The 16,555-nt window shown below is 43.1% G+C and overlaps 1 protein-coding gene across 11 annotated transcripts in view; it reads right to left on the reverse strand.

Annotated features, from left to right (window-relative positions):
* Positions 1-16,555, reverse strand: part of DLG1 (discs large MAGUK scaffold protein 1) — a 360,352-nt gene that overhangs the window by 227,591 nt on the left and 116,206 nt on the right. For 7 of the 11 annotated variants that reach the window (XM_075938327.2, XM_075938326.2, XM_075938324.2 and 4 more), the window contains one exon: positions 6,464-6,562. The exons of the other annotated variants lie outside the window; for them this stretch is intronic. In XM_075938327.2, coding sequence (XP_075794442.1) covers positions 6,464-6,562 — 99 coding nt within the window. The remainder of the gene's footprint in view (positions 1-6,463; positions 6,563-16,555) is intronic. 11 annotated transcript variants of the gene reach the window in all.

Here is a 16,555-nt window from a genome sequence, read left to right on the forward strand (position 1 = left end):
ATGGAAAGTCTGAAGGGCAGCACTGTATATTGGTAGTGTTGCAAACTTACGGTGAAACAAAGAACTGTCTATGAGTATGTTGAATGGACACGTGAAAGTATGTCTTACAGGTGAAGAGACGAAAAACCAGTCACCGAGCTCCAGAGCAGGGATAATGGTGGATAATGTAACCATTTTGAACATTTGCCTCTTTACAAATTTGTTCAGGGCCCACAAATCAAGAATTGGGTGCCAGCCTCCAGTTTTTTTCTGGATGAGCAAGTAATGGGAATAAAATCTGGTCCTCTGAAACTCTGGGGGAACGGGTTCTATACCATACAATTGTACAAAGTTATCTACCTCTTGCTGTAGTATAGTCTCATAAGAGGGATCCCTAAAGAGGAACGGGATGGGATAGGTAGGTGGGAGGGCGGAGTGGGGGTGATGAAGAAGAATGGGATGGTGTATCCAAAAGTAACTGTCTGTAGCACCCTCTTGTCAAATGTAATGTTACATCATTTGCTACAAAATGGTAGAAGATGGTAAGTGAAAGCTCTCCTAGTATATAAGATGGTTTTCAGTTTCTCGAGAGAGACCTCAAAATTGCTTATTAGGCTGATGCGAGTGGTTGGAAGTATTGGCCAGAGTACATCGATGCTGCTGTCTACCATGGCCACATTGTTGGTTTGGCGGGTGATCTTGGCCATTGATAATTATATGTGGATTGTGGTTATCTTAGCCTCTGGTATGGTTGGTATCTATATTGCCTTCTCCTTGTTGCAGGTGTCTGAATGCCAAGAGAGTGTAACGTAGCTCTGGAATTCTTCATGGAAAGGAGGACATTGTTGGTTTTTGATAGGAAGAACTTTACGTCCTCAAACAGCCGATCTTCCACAAACAGCTGGATTTCACGAGGGAAGGCGGAGGAATTAAACCATGAGGCACAACTCATGACAATTGCCATGGCTGTTGTTCTTGCAGCCATGTCAGCTGCGTCAGGGGCAGCCTGAAGGGATGTCCTCAATACTGCCTTGCCCTCTGCGATGATCGCTCTAAACTGCGTCTTTTCTGCATCTAGTATACCATAAAATCGCGAGTATAATGCGCACCTTCCTTTTCAATGTCAGAATTCTGGAAAAAAGTGAACTCCTATGTATAATGTGCACCCCCATTATATTCGCGATTTTACAGTATATATAGGAAGGAAGGGGCCGATCCCACCTGCAGGGTTGCCCAGGAAACGCACGCGCAGCGCCGGGGAGCCATCCCCTGCTCCGCCACCCAGATGCCTGTGCGCCGTGCTGAGCTCATGCCTGCCGCAGGGCCCTTTGCCCCCCCTCGCCCAACTGTCCGCGCTGAGACCAGGCAGGCAGCGAGCCAGGGCGCTCGTCGCCTTGTCCAGGAGCCTGGCTGAGCTCGCACCTGCTGCGGGGGCCCCCTACCCAGCTAAGCTTGTGCCTGTTGCAGGAGGCCCTTGTCCAGCTGAGCTCGTGCTGCGCTGGGCTCGCGCCTGCCGTGGGGAGCCCCTGCCCAGCTGAGCTCGTGCCTGTGGTGGGGGCCCCCTACCCAGCTGAGTTTGTGCCTGCCGTGGGGGCCCCCTGCCCAGCTGCCCGTACGCCGTGCCAAGACCGGGCAGGCAGCGAGCCAGGGAGCTGCAATCTGGCGGTGCCGCCAGCTCCTCACCTTGTCTGGGAGTCTGGTGGGGCACCGCGCTGAAGCTGGAAAGTTTCTGTGCAAAGGGGAGGGTGAGTTAACTAACAGAAAATCTCCTATGTATAATGCGCACCCCGGTTCTGACCCGAAAAAAAAACAGGAAAAAAAGTGTGCATTATACTCAAGATTTTACGGTATCATCAATAAAGGTGTTAAGCTTTGTGTACTTACTGAAGTCATATTTACTGAGAAGCTCTGCACAGTTGTCCTCTCTTATTTGCAATGTGTCTGAGGTGTACACTTTTTGACCAAGCGTATGAAGTCTTATTATCCTTGTCGGATGGTGTGGAACAGTTTTGTTGTTGCTTATTTCTTTGCTTAGCAGCGTTGACTACTACGGAGTTTGGTGGTGAATGAGTAAACAACTCCTCTGACCCCTTAGATGGGACTTAGTACTTGCAGTCTGCCTTTTAACAGGTGGGAGAGATTGAGGCAGGGGTTTGCCAAAGAACTTTGGCATGTTCCATTATGGCTGAGTTAATGGGCAAGGTGATTTTTGAAGAAGGCATTGCCTGAAGAATATTTGTGAGGTCATGTTGTGTATCCTGCACTTCCTCCATGTTGATATTTAGATCGGCTGCAACTCTCTTAAAAGGCTCCTGAAAGGAGGAGAAGAGCTCAGCAGTTGCCAAGGACAGTGGCATGATAGCCCCACCCGTCATGGACGGTAAGCTTGTGTCAAGCAATGCCTCTAGACCCAAACTGGTGGAGTGATGTTTGTTAATTTCACCCCATTCCCTCTCAATTCAAGGGGATTGGGCTAAGGGGAAAAAGTGCCTCTTTTTGTGATGTTGAGGCCATGGGCTCCAGTACTGCCATTGGTGTGGATAAGGCATGGGTGGTGGTATCCATGGATATGGGCCCACGGGCCCATGCCTACACGGTAGGATCAGGAAAGTAAGAATGACTCTAATATCCCAATGCTTCTGTGCGTGGGGATAGCTGGGGTGAGAAAACTCCTAGCTCCTCATCGTCATCAGCTGATAGCACAATAGGTGATAACATATATTTGGACCACGGTGAATAAGATGGTTTGTCAGTGCTTAAGAATGGTGAATTGAAGGATGAGGAGACCGCCAGGTCTCTCTAATGCTGGTAGGTAATGGTAGGAGTAAAAGGGGCTGAGGCTGATCATGTTTCAAGAGGTGCTAGCATCTGTGATATTCCAGAAGCAGAGCATGCAGCATGAGAAGTTGCTGGGTTAGCAAAGGCAGGGTGGCACTGATAGGCTGCCCTGTCAGCTGTTGCAGTGCCGTAGTAACCCCTTTTGCACCATGATCTCAGGAGCAGTGCTGCTCAGCGTTGTGCTCAGTAACGAGTTCTGTGAGGCAGGCACTGTGTAACCTGTAGCCTCCGAATGTGCATCATGTGAGTCATGTCTGTAGTGAGCTGTCAGCCAGCAGTACTGTCTGCCTCTCCATGAAGTGCTGTTTAGGCAAGAGTGGATCTGATGGGAGTAAGTTGGCCCATTTCTTTGGGGATTTGTGTGGTTGGTCTCCTTTATGCTTAGCAATCTGCTGACAGCCCATGTGTGAGAAAGGGTGTTTGCCCTTCTTTATCATAATCATTTTTAAGAGGAGGTCTCTGTGTCTCCACGCCCAGGCCTTAAGTTTAGCGCTGTGTGGGCAACCCCTTTGAACATGGGAATCACCGAGACCTTTTACAAATTTATCGTAGCCGTCTGAGGCCAGCATCGCATTGTTGCAGTCTGTGCAGCATTTAAACCCAGGGGGAGCCCATCTCTCCAGAAGCGACGAGGAGTCCCGTGGCACCTTATAGACTAACTGAAGTGTAGGAGCATAAGCTTTCGTGGGCAAAGACCCACTTCGTCAGATGCATGTAGTGGAAATTTCCAGAGGTAGGAAATTTCCAGAGGCATCTCTCCAGTTTATCTTAAAGCGGCAGGAAATGCCAATTGAAGTGAACAGTGGTTTGGTTTGGTTTTAAGAACCTCAGAAACAACTAGAGAGAAGAACTTGGAGTTAACTAATTTATCTGACTGTGTAAGAACTAATGAGGTTCATAGAGCACTGTGGAGGTCCGTATTGAGCCGGGGATGGTATGAAAGAAATGAAGAGAGGGTAGCTGCGCATGCACGATGGTGCCGGGGGGAGCTGTGCACCCCAAAGCACTCCTATTAAGAATCTGCTCTGCAGCACTGGGGTGCAGCTACACCTGCTGTGGAGCACCCTCAGGGACATGTCTCAAAGAAGAGGAGGATGGGAGGACAAGAGGCCAGGGAGAGAATGGAGGCCCAAGAAGCTGGGGGGAGGCCAGGACGGGAGATGGGGGGCTCAGAGGCCAGGGCTATGGCCTGGGGGATCCAGGGCTGGCACAGCTCCCAGCCCTCCCCTCCCCAGCGGCTGCATCTGGTGTGTCCCCTGACCCGACCCTCCCCAACAGCTGGGGGGGGGGGGGGTCCCCTAAGAGGCCAGGGCTAGCACGGCCCCCAGCCAGCAGGGTTGAGCCAGGCTTGCTTACCACCAAAGACAGGGGCATTCACAAGGCGTAGCAAGCAGGGGCACCACCCCATAGTAATATTTAATTATTATTTCTGTCAGGATCCAAAACTGAGTAGAAGACAAAGCTGCAGACAGTAAGAAATTTACAAAGTAGCGTGACCCAGTCTTGTATTTTACCTGCCATCTCATCTCATCTTTTATTAGAATAATATCACCTATCTAGTCTATGGTATTTCACAGTGACTTCTGAAAGCCACATACTTCGAAGCACAGAAACATTATTTGAAATATGGGTAGCTTACAATTTTTCTGGTTTTGTCAGTGTAGAAAGATCCCACTTATCTCTAATAGTGTAATTTCCATTAGATTTGAATATCACCTAATACAGTATATTGAGAACTTTTTAGAATTTATTGGCAGAGTATTTAATTCCAAGTGGAACTTGCACTGAGGCAATTGATTATGCAAACTCTGTAGAGTCATTCCCACACCCAACAATCTTCAAGCCATTACACACTTTAATGTGTTAAAATCATATGTAGCAATATAGATTGTGATACTAAATTTTATTTCCAAGATAAACTCCTTCAATAATACCTTTGAAATATTCCCATCTCCTTTTCTATTTTAGGATATAAAACCTAATTAATTCCTCAGGCAGAGAACACAAATTAAATAATCCCTGACAAACTCTCACTTTAGAATAGTGATTTCTGAAAACAGTAATGTCCTGATCTTACAAACACTTACACACAATATCAGCAACCTTTAATTGTCTTTTACAAATTCTATTACATTATAAAGCAGTGTTTCTTAAACTGTGTTCTGCGGTGCACCAGTGTACCATGAGGCAGTCGGAGGTGTGCCACAGAGAACAACAGAATTCAAAATGGCCACACTTAAAGGGGCAGGTAATCTTTTCCCCTCAATAACTTTCCCCTTCAACCTGTGCCTCCCCCTCACCCCCCAAACAAAAAATCCTTGGTGTTCCGCATGAAAAAAAATTGTTGTTTGGTGTTCCTCGGTCTTAAAAAGTTTAAGAAACACTGTTATAAAGGAAAGGATATTTCAGAAATAGCACTCCCATAGACTTACAGAGTAACCATTTTTTAAAAGATTGTTCTTACATTTACAACTTCAAGCTAGAGATGTTAAATATCAGTTATTGAATAATCAATTAACCTCATGAATTCTTATCAGTTAGTCGACTATTCTATAGTCCCCGGGCAGCCTCTGTCCGAGAGGAAAGGGTCTGAGCTCCCAGACCCAGTGCAAGCCGGAACTGAGCCAGGGTGAATGCCTGCCTGGCTCCTAAAACACTTTAAATGCGAAGCAGAAGCAGAGGTAGGTCCAGAACCCAGTGCAAGGCAGCACTGAGCTGGGCTGCTGGCCAGCCTGCTAAAAAATTTACTGGCAAGACATGGGGGGAAAATGCATGTAGTCTGTAGCATTAACCTATAAGCTTTTGCTTATTGGTTAATCAACTGATCGAAAAGGACCTGAGGATTACAGTGGATGAGAAGCTGGATATGAGTCAACAGCATACCCTTGTAGACAAGAGGACTAATGGCATATTAGGGTGCATTAGGAGGAGCATTGCCAGCAGATCCAGAGAAGTGATTATTCCCTTTTATTCGGCTCTGGTGAGGCCACATCTGGAGTATTGTGTCCAGTTCTGGGCCCTCCCCCCCCCATTATAAAAAGGATGTGGACGCATTGGAGAGGGTCCAGAAGAGGGCAACCAAAATGATTAGGGGGAAGGAGCGCATGACCTACGAGGAGAGACTGAGGTTTGTTTAGCCTGCAGAAGAGAAGAGTGAGGGGGGATTTGATAGCAGCCTTCAACTTCCTGAGGGGAGGTTCCAAAGAGGATGGAGAAAGGCTGTTCACAGAAGTGATGGATGGCAGAACAAGGAGCAATGGAAAAACTATTTCACTAGGAGGGTGGTGAAGCACTGGAATGGGTTACCTATGAAAGTGATGGAATCTCCATCCTTAGAGATTTTTAAGTCTCAGCTTGATAAAGCCCTGACTGGGTTGATTTACTTGGGTTTGGTCCTGCCTTGGGCACGGGACTGGACTTGATGACCTCCTGAGGTCTCTTCCAGCTCTATGATTCTGTGATTCTATGAACTATACTCTTACATCCCTACATCAAGCAAATGCTGTAGTACTTACTTTTGACTGTATATAAACTGATAAAGTATTCACTTTATAGTGCATACCTGCTTGCAACAGTGGGAAAGTGTTATTTAAAAAAACGGCAATAAAATAAATGAAAATGGGGGGGAAAAAAAGAGAATAAAAACCTGTGATGTAGAGGATGGGATGACAGTGGTCTCAGCAGGGACTGGCAGGACAGGGATCACAGGGACAATGGGAGAAGAGGGAGGAACAGCTTCTGTTGGCTAAAAATTATCAATAAATAAGGTCAAGAAAAAAATACAAATAGCAAAACACTCAAACACATGAGACATACAAATTGAGGAAATGTGTAACAAAAGGTAGAAATTTAAAAACATTTAAAGTTTAAAGGTGATATCTTTAAACAATAGATTTAACTACATAAAGATGTTCTCTCATAATACATAGTGCATACAGTACCTACAAACACAGGACACCAAACTGAGAGGTTATGAATGCCTATAATACCTACTGTCTTCAAATCACTACTCACTCAGGATCAGGAAGGGCTTGATCAAAAGCCTACTGGAGTCAATGGAAAGACTTCCACTGACTTCAGTTTGCATTAGACCCAGATCACAATAATACCATATGATATCTACAGAAGTGTTTCTCAACCAGTGGTACGAGTACCTTTAGCGGTACTCGAGAGAAGTCTAGGGGGTATGTCAACACGTGAAATTTGGAGAAAACTGAAGTTTTGTTTTAAGTTTTACAGTGTTTTATTAATTTTGTACTCTTTACATCCAAAATTTCATCACCCGCCCGGCTACGATTAAGTTGTTTAAACTAATGTATTGCAATGGTAGAAAAAAAATGTTGTGTCAGAAAACTGTAGGTACTGGGGGTACTTTTTTTTTTTTTTTTTTTTTTGAAAAAAGAGGTACTTAAAAAAAAGGTTGAGAAACACTGATCTACAGTGGAAAACTGTAGGGAAACTGAAGGGAAACAACTGGCAAAATAAATAACTAGCATAGTTTCTGGTTATTTGAGAAAGAAAAATAGAAAGGGCTGGACTCATATTTTGTATTGATTTCAACAAAATGAGTAGAAAAATTGATTTAGTTAAGTTGTTGCACTTCCCTAGTGTGGATTCAGTCCTACCAATATAAAGGTGTTTGTAATAAAACACAATATACAAATATAAAAACCTTTATGAACTTTTAGGTGGCTACTCAATTAATTATATCAGTTTAGGAATTAATTAACTCAAAAGAACAAAACATGTAGATAAGCATTAAACACAATATAGGACACCATTCTGTGCTAAAATTACATGGAGGTAAATAATTTTTAAAGGAACATAATTTAAAACACTGTTCCACCGCCAAGCACTAAACAACATGAACTACAAGCAACATCCATTAAAATACCTATCTGGAAAAAAGAAGAACATAAGTCTTTGAGAACTACATTGTATATAAAAATTTGATGTTCTAATTAAATTTAAAACAACATGATTTTAAGCATAATACAAGACAACAAATAGGGAAAATTTTAAAACAAAGATCAAATAGAAAGGATGAAAAGATTTCAAAATTATGCATAATATATTTTAAATTAATTTAAGCACTTTTACACTGCAAGAAAAGACATTTCAGAACACTTCCTATATGAAACTGTTTTAATATTAGAAAATAATAGATTAATATTTTAAGGGATTGCTACTAAATTGTTCTAAAAAAGTATCAGAATATCAGATACTTTGGAGCAGAAATTAGAGAGGCAGGCATAAATATACATAAATATAAGTATATTTATGCCTGCCTCTGTAATTTCGATTTCAATGCATCTGACAAAGTGGATCTTTGCCCATGAAAGCATATGCCCAGATAAATCTGTTAGCATTTAAGGTATCACAGGACTCCTTGTTGTCTTTGCATACTATTTTAAAATACATTTTCATATTATATTTTAAAATCGGATACAATATCTATATATACACATTTTATACAGAAATACATATTACCACATTTTTACTACTCGTATATTTCATCCAGTGTTAACTTTTATGCTGTCTGAGAAATTTGCATAAAAGAGAGTTGTGAAACATTAAGATGATAAACAACCTAATTGTCACATAAATGCATAGGGATTTTGCATTGAATTAGGCCTATCTATTTTTTGTAACCAAAATTGAATCATTTAAAAAACTTAAATATTACATGTGATTTGCTTTATAAACAGACTATTTAAAACAGAAATAATCAAGATATTAACTGGTGAGGCCAGTGTATGGAGCCCCAGAGTATTCCATAAAAGAGCAAAAATTTAGTAACACAATAACATCCTCCTTTCCCCATTCCCAACAAAACACAGAACAATCTTTCCAGTACAATGAAGTGGAAGTTAAAATGAAAGCAATAAAAAGTATTGTGCACACATTCCAAAAAAAATAATTGAAACAGGGCATTTTTTAGCACTGCTACAGCACAAATATGGGATGAACTCTACTATGAAAGGAATTCAGCTTTTCTCCACAATCATACAAAATGCACTGTAAACAGCAAAGTCCAATTAGGAGAACAACAACAGACTCCTTAGCGGACAAACAACAACCAGTACATGTATGTAAACTGAAATTTGAAGAAAATGTTAAAGATTAGACTACAGAAAAGAGGTATAATCAACATTTTCTACAGTTTGTACAGAATGCCCATTGTACACTATATAATTTTCTTTCCTGAAGGCATAAAATAATTTACTAAGACAAAAACAACCCTTTATCTAAAAACATCTGGTACTTGAAAATACATACCTTTTCTAAGGAACAGTTAGACCATGCTCCATCAGACCACCAGCCACTACTAGCTTTCACTTTGGCTGTGCTTTTTGTAGGACTCTTTTTTACACTATCACGTAGATTTGTGAACTTGCCTCTGTGTTTTGAGCACACCGGCAATGTTGCTGAACTAAAAGATGTATGAACATTCAGTGCCTGCTGATGATGCTGAAAAGGATGCTCTAACCATGTAAGATGGACACTCTGAGGCACTTCCATCCTGGGCTTCCTTGTAAAATCAGCAAGCCTGGCGGCTCCAATTTCACAGCCATCTGGAGCATCACAATTGTGGTCATGACGGTAATTGGCCATTAGACAGGTAAAATACACTACCCTTTTTGGAAAATTAATGTTGTATTTTAAAAAATGATGTATGCTGATTTTAGAAAGGTTTCAAAATAATTCTTTCATGTTGTGAGTTATCTGATAGGAAAACAAAGAGCAAAATGCTATTTTAGCCAGTACTGCGCATGTGTGCACTCTTACTTGCTCTATTTAAAGAATATCATTAAGCTCTACACACAATGCTCCCTTTGGAAAACAAATAATCAATGATGTTCATAGATTATTGAGTGGATGGCAAAGGTTTTCTAACATTTCAACTTGTTAATAAACAGCAAAAAATTAAAATTCTCAGACAAAATTTTTTCCTCCCCCAAAACTTCCTTATATTTTATCCCCAAAATCTCTCCAAAATTTGCAAACAACAAGGTACAGGCATACCAAAGTGTATTCAGTATTTACAGTATGTTTGTACACTTTTTTCATATCACTTGAAATTTTTACTGGCATTTTAACATCCTGCAATTAACCCAAGTTAAAGTAAAATACAATTTATTTCCACGTATATCTGATGCTTTCATCTAATTTGTTATAAGTTTAAAATCTAGCCAGTTTTTTAAAAAGTTAAATATAGTATCTTATCTGACCTGAATTCATCACATCAATGTTTATAATTTGACAATCACATTTTAATTTTTTTCCTGTTTCTGCAGCATGAAAAATCCACACAAATGACAGGAGAAATATGCTGTAGTTGGAGACATTGCACTTTATCAACTTAAAACATTAAAAAGGTGTGGTTGCATTTCATGCTATTAGGCATTTAACTAAAGAACTGTGAATATTTAAGGCACTTCTGACTTAGATTCAGCGTGAAATAGGCTCCATAGTTATCTGATGGTTTGGATATTAAGACACAAACAGGAACTGACAGCTATTCCACTAATAATCATGGAGTTGCCAAGTCTAATCTACTGAAAGTGGAAGTAATCAAGAGCTACACAACATATCACTGACGTAATACCGAATCACAGAATCAAAACAGGGATACTTCAATTTAAAATTCAACTGTAGACAAGCTCACACTTTATTTAAAAAAAAAAACTGTGTAGCGGCCCAACTCAGGTCAGAGTGCAGCAGGCAATCATGATCTTGGGACAACGGCAGGAGCATCGGAGTGCCGCACCCATGTTGGCACAGCCATGCCAGGGCAATGAGGATGACTCTAGCCTTGTTCTGGCTGAACTCCAACAGGACATTGCCGACAAGTGGAATTGGGGGAAAGGCACAGAACAGCCCCCACCTCACCCCCTGCCACAACAGGAAGAAGGCATCTCACAGGGACCCATTGCTTAACACTTGCCTGGAGCAAAAACTGCAGCATTTCCTGTTCTACCTGGTGGCAAACTGGTCCACTTGGAAGTGCTCAACTTCTGAAAGAGAACTGAAGCTGCCTCTGGGTGTAGAGCCCACTGTGGTGAAGAGAGAAATATCTGCTCAGCCATTTGGCCAATGAGTTCCTGAACCCTGGGAGGTGAGACACTTCCAGATGAATGTCATGGAGGATACAGACAGACCACTTCCTCGCAGAACACCAGGAGTTCAACAATTAAACTCCTCCCTGCCTGTAGAAGTAGAACATCATGACTGTCTTGAGCATGAGAACTCTGACAGGTGAGCTAGGAAGACTCCACAAGCCCTGTGCACTGCATTGGAGCTTCCTAACATTTGTGGGGAGTGACATTTCTTCCGGGGGAAGGCCGCGGAGGTGAGTGCCCCAGCCAAGGTGTGAGGCATCTGACACCTGCTCAGTCACGTGTGGTGTCCTGAAAATAAGTAACTGCTATAATATTTCTTCAGTCGGTTTACCATATGAGAGAGATGAAAACCACTGAGGGGAAGTCACTACCCATTCAAAGAGGTGCCTGGAGGGAAAATAGAGCAGAAGTTTCTGAGGTGGCCTCTGAATGCCTCTGCTCAAGATTGGGTCCCAAACCTATAGGACTGTTGCTTTCTTACTGGCCTCGAATATAAAAGCCCAGCACGTGGAAGGTAGTTCTAGAGCCTTATAGGCCATGAAATTTACTGTCTGAGTACAGTGCCAGGCCACTGAACGGGAGGTCCTGGATTTAATACTCAGCTTTCACTGACAAGGAAATGTACCTCATAGAAGGAGTCAAAGCCATGTTTGGGCTCCTGAATTTGCTGCATCTGAGGCCACTCAGAGGGTGGTTGCCCTGAACACAGCATTGTCATCATCAAGGATAGGCACCAATTCCATCCTGAGCAACTTGGAAATCTCAGGAATCTCATTTAAGCGAGATGGACTAGGACATGGAAATAAGCATTCTGGGGGTAGAGGGCTGAAAACCAGTCCCCTTATTGCAATGCTGGGATTATGGTGGAGACCATGTGAAAATGATGTGTTCTGACAAACTTGTTAAGTCTGTGCAGATCGAGGATGTCTCTCCAGCCTCCTGATTTCTTCTGAGTTTAAAAAATATATATATCAGGAGTAGAACCCTTTTCCCCTGTGTTGAAGTGGGACTGGTTCTTTGGCTCCCAGATCCAACAGGTGGAGCACCTCTTGTCGAAGTTGCATCTTCTGAGACAAGTCCCTGAAGAGGGACAAGGATGAAGGATGTGTGGGTGGTTTGGAAAGGAAAACGATAGTATACCCTGACAGAATAATATCAAACACCTATCTGTCTGAGGTGATAGCGGCCCACTGGTAATAATATGGGCAGAGGAGGTTTTCAAAGGTGTGTACACTCACGACTGGCATAGAATCTTCTGAGGAGGGAGGGGGGATTCTAGACCCTCAATCAAGGCCTCAATCTTCTTGCTCACAGATGATGGATGCAGTGCTGAGCCTGAAGGTTGCTTGTATTGAGGGCAGGTTCTATTCTTGGCTTGGTTATTGTTTGAATGCTGGTGAATGTAGAAGGAGTAGTGTAGCCCTTGGTAGAGTTGATATCACTATTGCCAGCATCTGTTGGTGGGGGGGTGGTGGTGGGGGTGGATGTGAAAGGTAGTGCATGAGTCCTTCATAGTACTGAGCACTTCATTGGTTTTGCTGGCAAAGAATTTATCGCCATCAAAAGGCACATCCCCCACTATACCCTGTATCTCATGCAGGTACATGGCTGGGGAAAACCAGGAGGCTCAACACAAAACTTATGCAGTTGTCATTGTTTTGATAGCTGCATCCACTGCATCTAGCACAGCTTGGAGGGCACTAGGAAATAATCCGTCCCTCTGCAACAATGGCCCTAAATGGTGGCTTGTTTGCCTCTGGGATATCATCCACATGGTCCATTAATCTGGAATAGTTCTTAAAAGCATATCTAGCAAGTAGAGCCAAGTAATTTGAAATACTGAACTGAAGCATAGAGGATGCGTATGCTTTGTAGCCAACGAAGTCAAGCCTCTTGCTGTCATTATTAGATGGTGTAGTGTGCAAGTATTGCTGCTTTGCAGGTTGACGTGCGGCTTTTACCACCTAGAAGTTCCATGTGGCGTGGGTAAACAGGAATTCTGAACGCTTAGTGGGTACATAGTACTTCTGGTCTGCCCTCTTGCAAGTTGGTGGTATAGAGAAGGGCATTTGCCTGATCATATTGTCAGGGTTCAAAATAGCTGGGTTGATTAGAAGAACTATTTTGGTTCATGGTGCTGCCTGGAGGATAATCATGAGGTCATGTTGAGGCTCCCAAAATTCCTCTGTAGTGACTATGTTCTGCAGCTATATACTTGAAGAGCTTGTGAAAATGCACAAAATCATTCACTGCAGAAGGTGCTGGAGGCATTACAACCTCATCTGGTGAAGATAAGGAATTGGTTGGAAGTGAGGCATCTGGAGATGATTCCTCTAGGACTTGTATGTCATGCTCCTCTGGGACCCGAGACTGGTACACAGATGAAGTTGTGAATATTGTGTAAAACCTGCCCTGCTTATAAGGGCTAGGTTGTGTGCTGTAATGCTCCCTGTAGGCGTGGCACATCAGTTCCCTGCGCCCCCACCCCCCACCCCAGCTGAGCAGCGTGTTGGTTCTCTGAGCCCACGCCCACCTAGTTGGTTCCGTGAGTCCCTCCCAACCCAGCTGAGCCGTGCCATTTCCCTGCGCCGTGCCCCCGCCCCGTAGCACTGCTGAGCTGCATGCCGGTTCCCTGTACCCCCACTCGCAGCCCAAGAGGACATTAAAAATTGGGGCTGTCCCAGAAAATCCAGGATGGATAGTCAGCATACCTAGGCCAGACCAAGAGTTAAACAGAGGTACCCCAACTTTCATACAGAGACAAACCATCTATGATACACATTTTACATATCGTCTTATGCATTAATGAAATGTTTGGTACCTCCCTTTCCTTCAAAACATTCCTATTCACCACCCATTGTTATGCTCTTACTCCTGTTTTAAACTATTTTATTACGTACTAAGTTGGGGTGTCCTTGTACTGTCCTGGTGGAATGTATTTACATATTTCATATGCTTTTAGCAGTGCTAGAAGTTTTAGTGCCGAGACACACTGACTTGCAGGCAAACATCTGTTTTTGACAAAGCACGTCTGTTAATCATGGTATAACTATTGCTTACTTTGCTTCAGGCACAAGGCCCATGCTTCAGATTCTTGCTTTTGCCTACACTGATGTGGTCACTGGTGACAGAGTCTTTGAAAGCACCAACTTCGCTTGCAGCCTGGACCCTTTAGGATTGGTACCTGAGCCCAAGGCAGACGGTGCCAGGGTGCCTGAATTACTAGAGGTATCATAGGTGCTGACACATGCACACCTCTATGCAGGGGGTCCCAAACTTTTTGACATGGGGACCAGTAAATCCAGTCTCAAACTTTTAGAGGATCAGTAATGTTAATTTGTATATTTGCATATTCATTAATCAAATGATGAATATTCAAATAAGTTGTTTCTGGTCCTACCAAAACCCCCAGTGACAGCTTTAGCAAAGCTTTTGATATGGTCACCCACAATATTCTTGCCAGCAAGTTAAGGACTATGGATTTGATAAATGGAGTGTAAGAGATAGAAAGCTGGTTAGACCAGGGTTTCCCAAACTTTTTACTTAAGTTGGAACCCTTTTTTTTCCCGTACTGTTTTTTGCAGTCCAAAAATATCAACACACAAAAAACAAACTGAGAAAATACCAGACATATAATATGTCTGGTATTTTCTCATTAGGTAATTTTTATTATTACTAGATGTATCAGTTTGTAGTTTCGAACTGCCTGGCTGGTAAATGTGCTCAGACTGCATGAGTGTGTCTACCAGTCAGACAGTATGCAACTACTCGGGGGGGAGGAGGGGACACAATAGAATCCCTGGGCCAGACACACTCGTGCTTTGCAGGGGGGGGGCACCTCGATATCTGCATATGGACGGGTCAATCCTGCTCCCCGCCGGCCGATTCATTCCCCCTGCTGTGCCTCCGGCCAGCCCCACTTCCCCCAACCCCCTCCCGGGCAGCCAGTTCTCCCCCCCTTCTCCTCCCAATCTCCCTTGGCCAGCCCCGCTGCCCGCGTCCAGCCCTGCTTCTGGCAGCCGCTTCTCCCCCTCCTCCCCCGCCATCTTCCCCAGGCAGCTCCCTACTCCCGACCTCACGCCCCCCGGCAGCCCTGCTTCCGCCGGCCCCCCAGTTTCACACATACAGAATGGGAAGTGACTGTCTAGGAAGGAGTACAGCAGAAAGGGATCTAGGGGTTATAGTGGACCACAAGCTGAATATGAGTCAGCAGTGTGATGCTGTTGCAAAAAAAGTAAACATGATTCTGGGATGCATTAACAGGTGTGTTGTGAGCAAGACAGGAGAAGTCATTCTTCCGCTCTACTCTGCGCTGGTTAGGCCTCAGTTGGGAGTACTGTGTTCAGTTCTGGGCACCGCATTTCAAAAAAGATGTGGAAAAATTGGAGAGGGTCCAGAGAAGAGCAACAAGAATGATGAAAGGTCTAGAGAACATGACCTATGAAGGAAGGCTGAAAGTATTGGGTTTGTTTAGTTTAGAAAAGAGAAGACTGAGGGGGGACATGATAGCTGTTTTCGGGTATCTAAAAGGGTGTCATAAGGAGGAGGGAGAAAACGTGTTCATCTTGGCCTCTGAGGATAAAACAAGAAGCAATGGGCTTAAACTGCAGCAAGGGAGAATTAGGCTGGACATTAGGAAAAAGTTCCTAACTGTCAGGGTAGTCAAACTCTGGAATAAATTGCCCAGGGAGGTTGTGGAATCCCCAGCTCTGGAGATATTTAACAGTAGGTTAGATAAATGTCTACATGGGATGGTCTAGGCAGTATTTGGTCCTGCCATGGGGGCAGGGGACTGGACTCGATGACCTCTCGAGGTCCCTTCCAGTCCTAGTATTCTATGATTAGTTCTAAATAAGTCCAAGTAAAAATATTAGTTAACAGCTAGGATAACATTTACACCTTACGGATTTGCTACAGAGGTAAATATGCCAAAAGCACATACTTGGAAATATATGTAAATAATTATATATCTACATGATTTCATAGTATCCCATGTTAAATGACAACCTTAAGAAGTTAGGTTTTTAGATAGCTAGAAATGAGTTGAAGTAAAAGATGAATCTAGCTCATCAATAAACAAAATGATGCTACACAATTATAATATAGAACTTCTAAAATCTCCATATTTCCTACATGCCCAACGTTGCATTACCAATTATCCACAGGCATATACACATTATAATATTACTCCTTTTCCCAAAAAATGGGCAAGTCTCATACTTTTCTGTTAGAGTTCCTTCCCTTCTGACCTTTCCAAAAAACCCTCACAATCCAAATGTATCATCCTACATCCTCTTTACCTGTTTCAATGTGGAATCTCTCTCCTACATAAACCTGGCACTGGGTATAGTTTAAAATAGTTGCATAGACGTTTATCTTTGTAACAAAGGGTATGCTCTTATATGTACAACCTAGACATGATAACATTAATGTATATTCCACACAAATAATATAATTTTAATCTCATTGGTAGATTGCTTGTGCATGATTAAACATGCAATTATAACCCAGTAGTTCTGATATATAACAAATATACTAGAACCTCCATACTCCAGGTGTCCCTAGTTCAGGAATACCTGTGGTAAAGACCCTGGCTGGCAGAGGTCAAAGTGGCT

This window comes from Pelodiscus sinensis, chromosome 10 (assembly GCF_052426305.1).
Source record: "Pelodiscus sinensis isolate ZL-2025 chromosome 10, ASM5242630v1, whole genome shotgun sequence".
Lineage (NCBI taxonomy): Eukaryota > Metazoa > Chordata > Testudines > Trionychidae > Pelodiscus > Pelodiscus sinensis.